The 18,397-nt window shown below is 37.4% G+C and overlaps 1 protein-coding gene across 1 annotated transcript; it reads right to left on the reverse strand.

The window, feature by feature from the left end:
- Positions 1-2,687: 2,687 nt before the first annotated feature.
- On the reverse strand, positions 2,688-7,161 carry cacng6a (calcium channel, voltage-dependent, gamma subunit 6a). Its single transcript, XM_072674752.1, has 4 exons — positions 6,771-7,161; positions 4,802-4,876; positions 4,344-4,481; positions 2,688-2,908 (listed from the first exon to the last, which is right to left on the reverse strand). The coding sequence occupies exons 1-4, from the start codon at positions 7,159-7,161 to the stop codon at positions 2,688-2,690; spliced, it is 825 nt and encodes a 274-aa protein (XP_072530853.1).
- Positions 7,162-18,397: the final 11,236 nt, after the last annotated feature.

An 18,397-nucleotide genomic window follows, 5' to 3' on the forward strand; every position in this document is an offset into this window, starting at 1 on the left:
GGTGGGGATACTCTATATCTAAAACATATTAGTTGTTTGTTAAAGTCTGTCATGTTTGGGTCAGCATGGATCCAGAACAGGGTTGAACTGGTATGGAAAAACAAGAAGCACTGCTTTAAAAAAACAAAACAAAAAAAGCATGGGTGGTGGAATTGCACTTAAGCCCCAGGTTTGTGTTGCATACATCCACTGAAGCGCAATTGGCCACGCTCTAAATTTAGAGAGGGAGGGGAGGAGATGAGATGAGTGAGAAAGCGGAGAGACAGAAATCTGGAAGGAGGTCAAGATAGAGAATGGCATGTATTTGTATCTGTGCGATGGAAAAAAGAAACATGGAGCATTCTGTGGATTGAGCATTGTTGTTTTAATTGTGGGTATAATATGCAGATGTCTGCGTGCATACAGTGTTAAAAAAGATGATGTTTTTCACTTCACACTGAGCTTAAAAACACATGTTAAAGAAATCTAAGAATACATACGAATGATATATAGACATTTAAGTTACATGTAGACAGCAAGGCTATGTAATTACATGAGTCATTGTATGCAACCAATTAATAAATAAACCATCCATTCTGTGATGTCATATATATATATGATTATTAAAAACATGCATTTTATTAAAATCTTTATGTACAATAAGACATTTGAGACAAAGTATGTTCAAAGACATTTCTCAATGGTAATAAATGGCAATAAATAATGAGCTTATATTTTCATTGGTATGATGTTAATAGCTAAAAAGTCCTTTTCATTTCAAGGCTATAATTAAACAGCTTATTGGTTATTAGTGATATGAACACCTGTGCAATATCCCCCAATAGGAGACAGCTTTGGTCTATCCAGATTCATTGCTTTTCTGGTGTTTTGAGAAAAAAAATGTATTTCTTTGCTCATGTTGTCCCTATACACTTAATTTCTTCTTATTATATAAATAAAATCCCCATTTGTTAAATGAGCAATCCACCAATTAAAGCATTTTAGTGTGGATTGAATATGAGGACAGTTATTCTAGTACATTTTTATTTTACAAACCGTTACATCATTTTCAACATATATCTGTTATATTTTTTTCCAACAACACAGCAAATGTATCAACAGTACCTATTTTGTCTGGAATTTAAAACTGTTTACAAAGATCCAAAATAGGACATGTAATAAAAGGGCATTGCTACTTATTATACAGTAAACTCAAACACAAGCAACTTGATTCAAATAAAAGTGTCAGCACTCCACATCAATCAATATATACAATCCTTGATTACTGTTTAGTTGTTTTTCTGTCCAGCTCTAGTATTGCATATTAATATATTGCATTATTATTTTATCACTATGTCATAGATAAAAATTCTTCCAGTTGTGCTGTTTCACGTTTAGTAGATTTCGTTAAATTCCTTTACTATACTATACATTGTACAAATGTGTTTTTTATTTGCAGTCTGCTTCCCTGGCCTGGTACTTGAGAAGTTGTGAGGATATTTTTAACAGCTGATTGGGGATTAGCGAGTCTCTGGTCAAGACACCCTATAAGTACTCTGTTTTTAACTCATGCTGGCACACTCTAGAGATCTATGGCTTAGACATAAGTCTGAAAGCTTTCTGATGAAGTAAACCTATATTATACTTTCAAACAGGGTGGAGAAGCCATATGATATATAATGGGTGTTATCGAAATCAGTATTAACTGACAATCCATGTGTTGTTTGCATTTACTGTAGTGTTGTAATGCACTAATTAGTCTGTACTCAAGGTGGAAAACACTTTGCTGTTGAATTGTTATGCATTTTATGCTCATTTGTCTTTGTGCAAAGACAGGGCATGTCTGTTATTAACCAAAATCACACTCTTGGCCTACACTACTAAACTTCGCTCCTCTCCTACTAAGGAAGATGAGGATTAGCACTGCCGAGGAAGACAAGAAGCAGGAATGCAGTATGTTAGAAGACAGAGAGTGAGCAAGAGCTAATATTGGGCAATGTGGTGTCATCAGAGTTTGCGTGAATGCTAATTTTTATTGTTATGTATTTGAAGTGTACTTGAAGTTTATTTTATTTTTAAATAGGGTTAAAATATGGCAGATTATTTAGTGTCCAACAATGCATGTGCTGATTTCTTAATTTCTACTGCTGTAACATTTACTTTTTATTTTATATAGGGATGCATTGATATGGTAATTTCGGGCCAAAAAGTAGAAACTGGGACTAAACCACCTGGATTAGCATTACAGAGAAAAATGAATGATCTCTGTAACATTAGAAGTAAATGAAAAAAATACAGATTTCAGTGAAACATTTTGTTCTTTCAGAGAATAATAACTACATTTTCAAATACTGGTCAAATCTTAACATCTCTCTGTGGTTGTTTTTTTTTTTTTTTTTTTTAAGAAAATAGCTGCTAAAACCAATATGACTTCAATATCATTGTAAATCCTTATTGTTTGACACAATCGACTTCAGTTTATTATTAGATACAAATATAAAGTATTGCTCCATACCCTCACCTTTAATTAAGTACGATTCTGACAAAGCACTCAATATCACTTACATTTTTAGCAATGCATCTCCTCTCTGCTTCATTTTTATAAGCCCTATCTGTATTTTTTTTGTTTGCATAGGTCATTAAACAGTAAAAATAAACAAGTAATTAAGCAACATGTAAAAAAATACAAAACAGGTTGTTTTTCTTCACTAGCTGTCATTGTTCTTGCAAGGTAGACACTTTTCCCAAGGACTGTACGGAAGAGCTAAAATGAGGAATAAAACCCCTGCAAGTACAAGCATGGCCCCTGCACACCCCACACAAGTCACTGACCACGACAGTTCGTGGTGTAAAAGTATGGAGTTGTCACTTGCCAAGAACGAAAGTACCGATTGATGGAAAACGATGATCGACAGGAAGACTAGGACACCTGATTTGAGATGAAATGAAAGAAACTGAATTAGTCTTTCACTGTGTAGCATTAAGAACCATATTCACTATATTTACTGCAAATAAGCAAATATGCTTTCATTAAGCAGCCATTAAATTATCCAGATTTTTGTGTTAAGTTCTTTTCTAGAGAACACATACTGCAGACTCAGAATTATTCAACCTCCTGAATGGATTTACCCATATAAACACACATTTGCAAATTAAGTGGCAATTAAATAAAGGACTGGTTGGGGTTTCTTGAACGTACATTTGCTTGTATTTTAGAAATATCATGAGAGTTATCCAAAATGCTCAGAGAGGAGATCAGTGCCTTGCGCAAAAAAAGGAAAAGGATAAAGAACAGAATGTTTCTAGAGCAAATTTCACAAGTTCAAAGTTAAAGGAACACTGGCTACACTACCTGGACGTGGCAGAAAGAGGAAGCTATCACCAGCTGCCCCTAGATTTATGAGAAAGCAGGTGGTCAAAAAACCCTTCAGTGACTGTAAAAGACCTGCAGGAAGATTTGGTGGCAGCAGGCACTGAGGTTTCAGTTTGCTATGGAGCATTGAAACAAAACCTGCAATTTTTTGAACCTATGGATCAGCGGTGTGTCTGGAGGAGGAAGAATGAGGCATAACACAAAAAAAACAGCACAAAAACGCCCTGCCTACAGTGAAGCATGGCGGTTGCTCTGTGATGCTCTGGGGCTGCTTTGCATCCTCTGATACTGGAAATGTGCAGCGTATTTAGGGGGCGATGGATTCAATCAAGTAACAGAAAACTCTAGAAAAAAAACTCATGCCTTCTGTAAGAAAGTTGAAGCTTGAGTGTCATTGGACCTTCCAACAGGCAATAATCCCAAGCATACTTTAAGATTCACCAAGCCTTGGTTTCTGGAGGATTCTGGAGTTGCTTGACTTCAATCAAACTAAAAATCTATAGTTGAAAGCAGCAGTAGCATGCAAACCCAATAACAATAACGAAGTGGCAGGTGATTCTTCAGGAACTGCAGGAAGCTGGTTTCTGGCTATGCATTCAAGTTTGTAGCAGGTTATAACAGTAAAGACGTTTGTCATGAAGGGGTTGAACAATTCTGAGACTGCACTAGTCTCTAGGTTGATTGGTTTATTGCAAAATAGTGTACATTTGTCAATTTTGCTTATAACACAAATCAGAAATTTTAGATTGCCACTGTACACTCTACATTTAAAAGGTACCTCCAAAAAAAGTTGGCCTCCAATAAAAAACACACTTATTTTCCTTTTATAGTGGACTCCGGCCACCATTGCCCACCCTCACTCTCACAACTACATACAATACATATTAGTTTCATAGAAGCCGAAAATATATTAGTTACTGAAAAAAAGATCAATAAATCAGTAATAGATTAATAATGAAATAATAGGCTTTGTATTTGCATTTTTTTATACCTGATGATGTAAAACAGACTGAGGCTGGCTTGAGGAAGAACTCCACACCTTTGCTTATTGCCATGATGATGCATATAGCTCCCATCAGCATCAGAAACAGCCCCACAATGGCCATCATTGCAGACATCACAGTCAAATCTACCAAGAGAGAGAAAAAAAGGTCAAATAAATGATTTGAAGCTCTGTATGAAAGTTGTATGGCTCAGATTTTTTTCCAAAAGAGAACTATTTGAAATATTTTAATTTAGATAACTTTTAAATTCAATCTATTTAGTTAATCAGAGCTCTGAGCTATAACAGCAGTTGATATTTATAAAAACTGGTAAGGTGCAATTTTAAATTCAACTACATCATTTACAGTTTGAATTAAATTGATCTCCTGAAATCGGAGAGAACGATAGAAGGATGAAGAGTGAAAGATAGAGAGAGAGTGATGTAGTAGTGTAAAGCTTACTCACTTTTGGCTGGTGTTTTCTGAAACAGGACTGTGTTCTCTCCAGTGGTATAAAACTTGAAGTATGTACAGTTTGATTCTAGGATTAGTGAGTTACAGTTAAATAAATGACAACAACCATAACTAGCCTTTAATAGATGGTTAAGTAAAATACAGTTACAGGGAATATCCATGCAGTTGCTGACAATATCATAAGCACTAAATTCCAAAACACACTGACTAACAAACGTAAGCATTAGTCAATATTTGGGTTCCTGGAAAGATTTTTAATTTGTTGTCCATTCAATTGACATGTTCTAAACATTTTAAAGCTGAATGCTGCTAGCCAGCATGAAAAAGCTTCTGGGTGTTTAGAAGAGTTGCATAAATGTTCACATTACAGGGTTAAAGTGGCAAAAAAAAAAAAAAAAACATACTTGAGAAACTTTTTTACGTAGCCCTAGATTGAATGACATATCCTATATGTGGGCCAATAAATATCATGAGAAGGGTCCTCTGGAATGTATGCATTCCATATGTATGACACATGAAGAGAGCATGTGGCATAATACATTTTGAACACATAAGCATGTGCATCCTTTCAGGAAAGAGGTGTGTTCACGCTCTGGGTCACTTAAACTCCTGTTACACATGCACATTTCTCCTTGTATTTACCAACAAATCAATGCCACAAAGCATTGTAAAGTAAGTGATTTTTGTCGTTATGAGTTTTCGATTTGGTGAGCAATGAGGGAGCTCCAAATGAAAGTAAATAAGCCATTATCTAAATACATTCAGTGCACAATTTAACTTAATTCAATGTTTGAAAAAAAGAAAAATAATCACTGTATACATATTATTGTATTCTATTCTTCTAATGACACTAGAATTGGGAGGTGGGAGCATTGTTGCATGAATAAGGTGACTGGAGCTGGAGAGGGTTGCCACAATGCCTATGCAAAAGCAGTTACTCTCTTAGATGTTTTTTCCTTTTGTTGTTTTTATAAATGGAACCATGATTATTTTAATTTATAAAAAAAATTTGACAATAAAAAACATATTTCTAAAAAGTCAAATAATATGTATGTAATGGAAAAGTGATTGCATAAATATTCAAATAAAGATAAATTATTGTGGCTAAAACTCAAAAAAGAACAAAGACCAAAAGAACACTCCACACAACACAAAGAAAAAGTTATTGAAGAGGGGATAGATACAAAAAAATGGTGTAAATCTGCCTAGAGCAGGCTGTCCTGAGTGACCGTGCAAGAGACTAGTGAGTGAGGCCACCAAGAAACCTATGGTAACTCTGAAGGAGGTAAAAGCTCTACAAGTTGAGATAGGAGAGACTCTGCATATGTCAACTGTTGTCAGGGTTCTTCACCAGTCAGAGCTTCATGAAAGAGCAGCACAGAGAATTAAATCTCGACTACAATTCATTCAAAGGCATGTGGAGGTTAACTGAAAAAAGCTTAATTGGTCTGATAAGACCAAAATGGAATGTTTTAGACATCAGACTAGATGCTATGTTTGGCGGACACCTAACTCTGACTGCACATCATCACAAACATACCAAATCCCCACCATTAAGCATAATCAATTTAAAGTAGTCTATGAACTTTACTTTCATATTGACTAAAAAAAAATATATATATAATATATATATATATATATATATATATACATGTATTAAAGCAATTAAAAATGGGGTGATTTGTATTTGGTGCTTGTTGTTCTGTGGTGTTTAAACAATGCTACAACATTAAATATCATAATTTACAGAATGCATTTTTTTACCAGAAATGGTCATATCTCTGTGATGCACATTGTCATATATTTGCACTGCAAATCCTCAAATCTTTCGATCATTACATCCCTATATGTTGACTTTAAAAAAACTATTTTAATGTTGCTTTGCTGGGACTTTCATAGCAAGTATGAATGTGTGCATCCTGGTGCATTAAGGCTTGTAACGTGAACTGAGAGACGCTCACCTCCAGGTAGATCCAGAGGCCCACAGCTTTGCCGCTCCGGACTGACATCTGTCACCCAGAGCATCTTGGTACAGACTTTCCATAGTCCATAGTGTGCGACCAGACACGTCTGATTGCTGTAAAATCCCTTGGACTGTGAAAGTTCCACCCAGAACTCTGTACCCACCCCAAGCACAGTCAGAGTGATTCCCACTGTGGCCACGAAAAAGGCAAGCTTGATCTTACCCTCCTGATTCTCACTTAGAGCCTCCCCCGAAGGGGAGGACGTTCTTGTCCTGCGCTTGCCACCTCCACTTCGCATGGCCATCATTCCTGCCAGAGCTCCGGCACCGCCGCCAGCTGCGGCTGTTGGCCTGCTCTCCTCATCCTGCACAATGAAGGTGGACCACATGGTGGAGGGTGGAGAAAGGTGATTTTAAAAGGACTGGCTTCTTGACGTGACTGTTATGAAGGGACACTTCCGTGGGTGTAAAGTATGGAGGACAGTGGAGGCACAGATAGTGGCTGAAGAGTGGAAGTGCTGGTCAGTCTTCTGAGAGTTTGGCTACTGGTAGAACAATGTAGTGTTACAATAGAATCTTTCAAAAGGCATCAGTGATAACCATATAAAGATAGCACTGGCAGCTGAACAACTATAAGATGAGGATATAAGGGCGTAGACGTGCACAATGATGTTGGAATTTTCAAGAGGTTCATAATTTGAAAGAAACAAAGGAGAGCGGCGAAAGAGATTCACATGGAGACATCGAGAATATGAGGCGAGGATGTGACCAGTGATTAACAAATGTTGTATATCTAGAGTTCTAGGAAAAGAAAGGAAAGGAAAAAAGAGCAAATATTTAGCAACACTGAATGTGTGTGCAGCACTGGCCTAGTTAGTAATACCATTACTGTCAAATCAATCAAACTATCAATTATTATTTTTCGATATTCATTTTTCAACATCAGCAGAACACACCTTTTTATGACATTTTATAATGACTTAATTTTATGATGACTTGAACAACAGAACAGTTTTGGCTTCTTCTGCAAAGTTACAATTTTGGAAACTGGAATTACCTAACTGGATATTAATATACTGCCAAATGCCTGAGCTGTTCTGCAGCGATAGTGGAGAAGGTGTTAGCCATAACATGTCCTTTATAGGATGTGGATACAGGCTGTTAGGCAAAGTAGTTTCAGTGTTTTAGATGATCCACTATTTTCCAATCATCATTACATACAAAAACTCACTGGACTTTTTAGATACAGATACAGCTGTTGTAGAAATCATGACCTCTAGTTCCTCTCACTACCGTGGTACATGGTAAAAGTTTCTTTACAATTAAACTTTTCATAAAACCACAATGGCTTTTAGAGAATGGCAAACCACAATCCTAGCATTGTTATTCTACACAAAATGGTGGAACTTAATGACAAAGTGACCCTCCCATTAAGATTAACTATACAGAAAAGCACACAGTCATGTTGTTAATTTAATCACATCATTTGTGACCCTTAACAAGACGACTGCATAGATTAGTCTGGACAGCGATATTCCACCACTTGAAAAACAGAAACATGCCATGCAATCTTACAAATCATCACAATAAAGTCAAACCTATACTAAACTAATCCATTGTCAATAGTGGGATCAGTTACTTTTCAACATAGACCCCAGTGTTTATTTGCAGTCTGCAACTGCAACTAGACTAACCAAACTCTTGTGTCATTTAATGATGATTGACAAGCGCTTATCAGACAAGTGCTTCAATAAAGACTCGCTACAATGGTATAAACAAGCTGCTAACCTGTTGGGCGTGAGAGGCTCAGTCGGAGCGAGGGAGGAAACCTTTTCTCTGCGCCTGGGAGAAACAAGACAGAGGGACAGGAAAGAGGGGAAAGGGAGGGTAAAAGAGGGAGGAGGCCAAACTGGCACGCTGGTCTGGGTGTATGTGTGTGTGTGTGTGCAGAATGGACAGAGATTGTGTGACTGTAAACTACACGTCCAGCCCCCACCCGGCACAGCAATGGCAAGGCCACTGGTGTTTTTTAAGCCTAGGTGCATTGGGTTGCAGCCCCTGTCAGTCAGTCGTTACCTCACTCTTGCTTGAATGTGTTGGTGCATTTTTTGCACACACTGTCTCTATGTTGGCTCAGCATTTGTGTGTGTGTGTGTGTGAGGGGGGGGTGTGTTTCTCCTTTCTATTTTTAACAGCCACCTGTTAATGACATTAAAAAAGGGTGCAGCAGACGAGAGACCTCTCAAGAGTTGGGGGTCAGCAGACGTGTATGTGTGCCTCTGTGGGGAGAGTGGGAAAGGGATTCCTGGGAAGTTGGTCATAATTTGAGTTGACATATTTCACTTTGGCAATTGGTAAACATTCTAACACTTCAACAATGTGAAAGTAGGTTACCCAATTATACATTCTCATCAGAGTGCCTAAATGAGCACTGCTGTAAGTCAAACGCAAGTTAAGTTAAGTAAACACAAAGAAGAGGAGCCTACGTGAAATTGCCAACAGGGGAAATTATTTGATTATCCAATAATAATTACACCCACTATGACTTAGCCTTGAGAAATGCCCTTGAGACCATGATCCAGGGCATGAAGACAACTCACAGCTAATGGCTATCTATTTAAAAGAAGCTATATAAAGATGCTATGCAAATGCAAGTAATGTGCGCTCACAAGACGCGTGCGCCTCTATTGATGTTGTGGCCATAAAATATAATGTGACAGTTCAGGGTATGACTTCTCTCTCTCACTTTAAAAGGGAATTCCAACAGATTTTCTGTTTTTTGTTCCTGATCATTCAGAGTGGTTTGGTGGTAAATGCTTAATTGTAGAGGAACATCCACGGTAGAGGAATTAAGGTATAAGTGTAATTTTTCTATTTCACAGTAACTAGGACTAACACCCCATCCCCCCCCCCCCACACACACACACACACACGCACATACATCATGCACAGGACTTCACACTGAACATTTTTATTACTTTCGGCTCAGCTGCACAGCATTATGTTGCACTTTCACTATGCACTTATTTTGAACTTTACACTTTATACTCACACTAGTGTTACTTCCTCATTTTTATATTGTGTACACTGAGTTTATATATTTTATTCTTAAACATTTTTATTATATTATTATCACAATATTTATCTTTATTTTAAGATATTTTACATCTTTTTTTATTTTTATATTGGATATCACTGCTGTATCATGACAAACATCTCCATTTTTGCACATTTTTAGTTTTCTCCATTGCCCTGTAGCTGCTCTGTACACTGTGTAAAAAATATGCTTGTATAGACCAATGGAAATGTTCTAAATTACTTGGAATAGACTCTTACGTTACATTTGAATAAATGAAATGGTTATGAATATGTGCCTGAGACATTGCTCTGGCCTGTGTACTTTCAGGTTAGAGAGGAACATTAGGAGACAAAATAGTGTCTAAACCAATAATATAAGTGTAGGTTCACTGCTGGTTTTAGTCAGTAAAAAAATGGCTATACATACATGAGAAAGAGATCATAACTCCATGCTCCTGTCACCACCACTGTAAACAAGACAGCAGGTTTCTAGACAATTAACAATTACACGCACATCCACATCTCAACAACTGAATTAGGCAAACATTTTGTTGGTGAAATTCCTTTAGACACCAAGGTGAAGAATGCCTCACTCACAAAGAATTCCAGATTAAGTTATTATTAATGAGAGCACACTCAGCCACACTGTAACATAAATTGAATTGTCTTAATATTATCAAGATAACCCAATTAGTATGTCATTAAGATGATATGGCTCAATTTACACCATTACTAGAACGCTGCACTTGCTATTTCCATTCACTGATGGCTTGTCCTTATGGGTGTATTTTAAATGATCTTTCATCTGCTTGAATGCAGAAGAATTTGCATTCAGTTCATTATTATGGCACTGCTGCTCTGCATTACGTAGGGTTATGTGAGGGAGTGAGGGAGTGAGAGAGAGAAAGAAAAAGAAAGAGAGAGAGAGAGTGCTGCAGTCTTATGTGCTCAGCATGGTGATAGCTGTGTGTATTCACTCCCCTTCTCACAGCGCCTGCTCTAACACTGGCCATTAGGTGGCGCCACTGGACAGTGGTCTCCAACAGACGTAGATGTTATCAAATACACCACTACCACACCATTTGTAATGCTTAGGAGTCAGCAGACCTGAATCATAAACATGGCCTTCATTAGTATGAAATTCAAAACACAGTATTAGTCCTATATTATAGACAGACAATCTGAAACCAAATAGGCTGCCTAAAACATCCTTGATACTATACCAGACAGTAGAGTTAAAACACCACCCTGACTACACTTTTCAGCATCAACATGGATATACAGACTTCTGAATGCATATATTCTGTATATATAACTAGTATAGAGAAATAGAATTTATGTTACACTTCAAAAAATATACTTTGTTTGTCCCAACCACAGTCACACATGGTACAACTAGCAGTGAAATGTATTTGAATCTGTTATTCCAGATAGATTTTGGCATGTATAACCATGAAATCTAGCTATTTTACCTGTTGCACAGTTTAAAATGGTTTGAAACAAGTAGAAAAGACTTTGGTAGTCTCACTTGCTTTGCACTGTGAACACTGTTTGCCATGTATGCTTCTCGTCTTGTATTAATGTCTGTGATTAAGCTCCCTAGAACCTTTTTTATAGTGTGTTATTTGTGGCAAACGTTGTATTGGACGGTAGGAGTGAATCTATCAAAAGTAACCATGTCGAGAGAGATGAAGTAATTACTGTCAGCAGTGTGAGGCCTTCAGTTTATACTCAGTGATAAAGGTAAAAAAGATTAGCCAACAGCATTCTTCTTTACTTGCTTCTCTCTCTTCTCTCTCTCTCTCTCTCTCTCTCTCTCTCTCTCTCTCTCTCTCTCTCTCTCTCTCTACAAGACAAGCTTAGAGCGTTCGTGTGTTTCACTCTCCAGAATGACCCCAAAGAAAGCTGCAAATCCAGCATGAATTCTTGTAAAAGACATGGTTGTTGTTGGTAGACCAGGCTCTCTGAGGGACTGTGTGGTGAGGAGTTAAGATGCCACACGACATGAGGGTGGTGATTAAGGATCAATTACACCTGTAAGTGGATGATTACGTAACCCCAGTTGCAGTTGCCGTTGGGCTTCTGAAACACATAAAAAAGGAATAAGCTGTCTGTCACAGATTAGTGACCAGCGTAAGTAAATATGAGGCAAGAGGAAGTAGCAAAAATTGTCTGACTTTGTCAATCCCAACTCTCATAGTACAAACCAATCTGAAGTGGCACGATTGATATCAAGCACGTATGCAGGTGGTAAAGTATCATAATTATACATATTTTGAACACAGTTCCACTGCTCTACAGCTCAATCCTGGGGGTCTTTATACTGCTCTACATTAGACATGGTGCCAACAAAATCATGTTTATCTGCTACAGGGGGCCTAATATTCTATTGTCAATATTTCTTTACAAGGACTAGACAAGCTGTGTGTGAGTATTTGTACATATGTGTCAGCAATGGATGCATTCATTTAGTAGACGAATGCATTAGAAGAGATGTCCACAAACATGTGGACATATAGTGTAATTTAGACTCACAATATATAGACTCACAATATATAGTACATTATCATGGAAAACCAAATTATTATTTTTTTAACTTCACAAAGTTTTGTGATGTCATAAAAAACAACAAAAGGTACTAATATCCCACCCTTCCCATTCACAAGAATGTTATAAGGAGTGTTCCATGCTTGACTTTCCCAGTAACAATTTTAACCAGAGACTAGAAATGTAAGGAAAAGGTAAGTGCAAATAAAAAGTACAAACAAAACTGGAAGCAAAACTGCTGCACATTCACATTTTACTCATGGCTGGTTAAACTGTGTTTTAAGGAAAGGTGGCTAGCTGAAAGACAGTCAGTTTCTAGCACTGCAGATATTTTTTCCACTGTAAAATAGTTCCACACTGAAAACATGCTTGTTACTTTCTGGAGACATGTGCCACTGTCACCAGTTGTGGATAGGATCTGTTTCATACCACATCCACAGCGGCTCACTATAATCTAATACATTGCATACCCAAATGTATAATAAAGGATCAAATGCAGACTGGGCTAAATGTAGCTGATACCCAATCTAACAGAATATGCCTGGATCAAATAGAGACGTCTATTTCATGTTTAAGGAGCTGGGACTGAAGCCCAGTAGATAGTAGGCTTGTGTGAGTGAACAGTTTTAATTGCTCCTGGCTACAAGAGTGTCTCTATTATGAAGATGTTATAATCAGGCTGATTCAGGTCAGCATCGAATCGATGAGCTAACTTTAGTTCCACAGTTGACACAAATAGTGAGGAGCCCAGCAGAGATTTGGGTTATGAAACATGCTTAGGCCCGGGTGAGGTGCAAAATAGTGGTTAACACTATCAAATTAACACGTGTCCTAGCCTTCCTAGTTCCCCCGCTGCCAGCTGTGTTCAAAACCAACACCTAAATGATATCACTATCAAAAGATGTGGATAGTGCAGAATTGATAATTAATGAATTAATATTAATAAAATGGATAATTAATATGCCTTTATCTAAATGACTACATTTTTTATTAAATTCACTTTAATTTTTCTAATATTGACCTCAACCCAAAACCCCTAACCTTAGTTGAAATCTTAGCACTTACACTTACACACCCTAACACTGTGTGAGTAATATGTGAGTAAATCTGGGTTGCTATGTTAAAATATATATTGGTGTGTCTCTAGTTATTACACACAAATTAAGAAGCTTACATCTTATTTACTTGTTGTTCTTCTCCGTTTACAACCAACTTGGAATGTATTTTTCAATAGGCAATGAACCAGTACGAACAATATGAAATTATAAAGAAATTGTAGTGCCTATAAGAGTAGAAATAGGCCCAGGACATGCAGGAATGTACAGGAGCCTGGTTGAGAATGTTTTATCATGCAACACACACACACTTGCTCAGGGTTCTGGATAAAGCTGTACAAGAAATACAAGAATTACTTTCTGATTTTTACATCCCAACAGTCTGCAAGATTGTAATCAGCACAAAATACAAAGATAAATGAGGGGAAGAGGGGTGGAAAAAGGTAAGAAGCATGCAAGGGAGGGAACAAGACAGAGAAGGAAGGAGGGAGGGCAGGAGAGAGGGGGAATGGAGGACAGAGTTAAAATTATCCCCCCTCAAGCAAATCCCTTTCAATCTTATCAGTGCGTTTGAGTTGGACTAGCCAGCTTGTGACTCCATGGCTTGACAGCAGGTAGGAAAACCTATTCCCCCATTTACAATTCTTCTTAAAATTCTCGATAGAGCAAACTGAAATTTTCTGTGATCAACTGTATATGCGTTTTTTGTTGCCACATTCAGCGCAGTGTATGGTGCACTTTGCTAATGTGGCAATTAGTTAATCAGCCTTATTGTGTGGAAATGAGACTTAGCGGGGAAAACTGTTCAGTGTCACTGCATAAACAACACTTTGTTTCTAAGAATTATTGGCTCTGTTTTTGAATCTATGAAAAAATCATGTTGATAAATTCAACAAAGATAGGTGTTCTGCGTATTTGTTAAAGTGGGCTGTGGATGGACAGGGCAATTGTCTGTATATAGCATCAACTGTTGCATATAGAAAATATACAGTTGTTAGAGGTTGAACTGTCTGCTGTGAAAATTGTTGCAAATAGCAAAGATACAGTTGTTAGAGGTAGAACTGTCTGCTGTGAAAACAGTTTGTAACCCACAGTGAATGCCCATAAGTATACATATAACATTAAAACCACTTGTGTAAGGGAAGTAAATAACATTTTATTATCTTTTTGCAGTGTCACTTGTGAAATTGTGGGGTATATTAATCAGCAAGTAACAGTTCGTTCTAATGTTGATATGTTGGAAACAGCTTTGACAAGGGCCGAACTGTGGTGGCTACCGTGGTCAGCTGTTTTAGTGAGGAGGACTAAACAATATTGGGCAGGTTGTTTAAATGTTAGGGCTGATTGGTATACATCAGTATATATTGTAACATAATACATAGAATACCAGGACAGTAGTGGCCCGTGAAGAGTTAGTTTTTTTCAGTATTACGTACTAAGGATGTATTATACATATCATAACGTATCGTCCGATAAGGTTTGATTTTTTTTTCCTTTTTCCTTTAGCATAGATGTCAGTATGGATTTGTGGATTTTTAATCAATCTGGCTTAAGGATAATGTGTAAGGATTATATATATATATATATATATATATAGCATGTATCTTATTAGAGTATTTATTCTGAATGTCTTTTGGCAAAATAGAAAAACGGATTGAACTGTTCAGTAAGGCAGTACCTTTTGTGAACTGCTTTTCGCATGCCCTCATGGCGACAGGGCACATTAGGTGATGGCCTCAGTAAGGTGAGGTCAACTAGGCACACCAAAATCTGCATAACGCACATGTTTCCGGTAGATTTTGTTCAGGGTCTTGTTGCTGCCTGTAGATCTTAGCAGAGGTCTTTTAACCCCTCAGCACTCCAAACCTTATTACACATTAAGGCATATTATTCAGTAACCACTGGCACTTCTTTGAGACTATTCTTTGGAAAAAGAAGTGTGTAATAAAACCTTTTGCTCACCGACGGTCCATTGGCCATTTAAGGGGTTAGGTTTATCCTGGACCATTTATTAAGTTGTTTTAGATCTTAATGCTTTTGTTGTTGTTCAGTGTAGCAAGACAGGTGCAGATTTGAATAATTTAACTTTTATTTATTTAAAATTCTGTTGCAGAAAGTCATTTTTCAACATTTTTCAACATTTATTTTGATAGTAAAAGCACTGCAATAGTGGGCAAAGGGCTTACTGTGTAGTAACACAATCACATTTGCAGAGCTTCTTTCAATTAAAACCAAGATCATCCAAAAAAGCTAGCTGTTATTAGAACACTTTTGAGAAAAGGCGCTTCTTCAAGGGTTCTGTAATAAAGACAATGTATCTATATAAAAACATCAGAACTCAAATAACTATTTGAAATCATAACTAGTTTGTTGTATGGCTAAATAGTTCTTCATACAAAATGAAAACTTCTTGTAGATAGGTATTTGAAAAATTTCTTAAGTTGTTATATAATGGTTCTACAGTCTGTACTACAGTCGCAGAACTTTTTCAGTACTACACAGAACGTAGGTTTAATGAACTCCCTAAACACTGTCATGTATTTACAACCTCAGGACTTTTATTAGGTAGTTATTCCTCAATTAGAGGGATGAGGAACCCAGGTCTGTATCCATCAATGTTCAAGTCTCAAATATTGTTAAAACCAATAAAAAGCTGACAACAGCAATCTAGGATGTGAGCATTCAGTCACATGAGAGTGACACGCGTGCTGCCTGGTCACCAGGCATGGGTGGTGTGCTGTTCAGCGTGAGAAAAACATACTAGTGGGGAGGGGCAAGCCTCTTATGAGAGCTTGGGCCACATGCATGAGAAGTGGTTCCGAATTGGCTAGCAGGAGTAGACTGCCACCCAGTCTCATCAACACGTGTGATCACAACAATACTGCAGGCTACTGGTGGCGTGCAAAGCCTATCCGCCATGACCATTAATCCCCTCCAGATCCTATTAGCCAGTCAACCTTGAGACATAGACAGTTTGGTCAGAACACTATGACGTGGCGGATCCACAGGAAGAGGATCCTTCTGGGTTCACAGTGTGGCACATGAGATCCTGTACCAAAAAAGACTCAACACAATTATGAACTTTAAAAGAAGTTACCACTACATTAATCCCTGCATTAATGACTGCCAGAATACATTATGAGGCAATATAGGGTTGGATATTTAATAACAATGAAATCTTAAAGCATTTAAAGACTTTTGGCGCTTGAACTCACAGCTTGAATATGGAATTTGCCCACAACAGCTTTGAGATTGATAATGTTGAACAGCTAGCACAGTTATTCAAAGTAGCATGATTTATCACTTATCACAGATACAGGTGATCAGTCAAAACATGTCTGCTATCCGCAGTTTGCTTTTTAAGTTTAGAACAGGAAATGCTAGGCTAACATTGGCAGCAAAAATGTCTCCATAAACACACACCTAAAAATGTCTCTCAATCCACTTAAAGCACATCCATATACATAGCTTAGATTTCAGTAAAAGTAAATAAATATATTAAGATTTTGGCATATGTTTACACAGAAGAGATGGTAATATAGTGATGGCATGAGATGTGTGGTTGGTGTGGCTACTACCTGCCAGTGAGCTACCATGTAGGAGACCAGGGGTTGAGTCCTGCTCTTGGTGACTGTGCAGCACTACACCAACAAGAGTTCTTGGGCAAGACTCCTGTAAGTCTTTGGCCCAAGCTCTGGATAAGAGCGTCAACTAAATACCATAAATGTTCATAACACTAGGTTAACATCTTTCACTGTAAAACTATAAAAGCACCAACCATGTCTGGGCTTATCAAATGCATCTGAGGTTATTAATAAAACATAATTGTTTGATATATTTATAATCATTTTATAATCATTTTCCCTAGATTTTATATCAGGGGACGGGAACCCAAGTCTTGCGGGGTACAGTTTTGGCACAGTTTGGTGATTTCCTTACTCAAAGACAATTAATCAAACTTATCAGTTAATTATCAGATTTATGTGGTGTATAAAAGTACAGAAAAGACATTAAATATGAACTGTTTAATGGATCAATGAATGGAAATCCTTAAATAAAAATGATTGGCTGACTAAATAAAGTCTGATGGAGATCAAATGTATTACCTTTGGCAGCAGCCTGCCATTAGTTGCTATTTGCTGCAGGCTTTGTGAAATGCTTGCCTACTTACATTACACTGAAAACCATCCTTCATCATTTGTATCAAGTTGGAAGAGCAGTAATCTGATTACAGTTTTCAGGGAGGTTTCAGCTGTTAGCGTCATTCAACTCAGAGGCTCGTAGCTGGCTCAGTGAGATTCAGCACTGATGAGTGACTTGATAATTGGAAGTGAGTTGTTTATGATCCAGCTGCGGTCCTCTCCAAGAAAAACTGCTCAACAGTTTTGTAAGTGCCACTGTACTGTTTACTCTATGCTATGCCATTAGACCAAGACACAATTTGTTTTCCTGTTGATGTGAATCCTATGAGTGGCAAAATTGCATTACATTTTTAAAAGAGGAATTTATTTTATTGATCATTTCTTTTGTGTTATTTACAGGAGGGTGCTGGTGGCCTCAAGGATTGGCAGAATCCGGAAGGATTACTGTGGCTGCCAAACACAGGAGATCTGGAGTGCCAAATGACCATTTACCTTAGGTGTGGATGAATAAAATAAACCACACCTACCTCTGCTCTGTCTAATCACAATACGGGATTGTGATTTGGGACATTGGAACTGTGATGTTATATTTGACAGAATTATGAGGAACTGAATTACCTTCAGAGGAAATAGCAGCTGACTGCGAGTGTCTCTTTAAAGAGTGTACTGTGGATAGATAAAGCGTAATGTAATGGATCTCTTCACCTACTTGCTGTTCCTCCATGACCTTTTTACTTGGCTCACACTACACCAACGATTAGAGTAATCAAACTTCAGCTGGATAAATAAAGCTGTGATTCATA

This window comes from Salminus brasiliensis, chromosome 3, assembly GCF_030463535.1.
Source record: "Salminus brasiliensis chromosome 3, fSalBra1.hap2, whole genome shotgun sequence".
Taxonomy (NCBI): domain Eukaryota; kingdom Metazoa; phylum Chordata; class Actinopteri; order Characiformes; family Bryconidae; genus Salminus; species Salminus brasiliensis.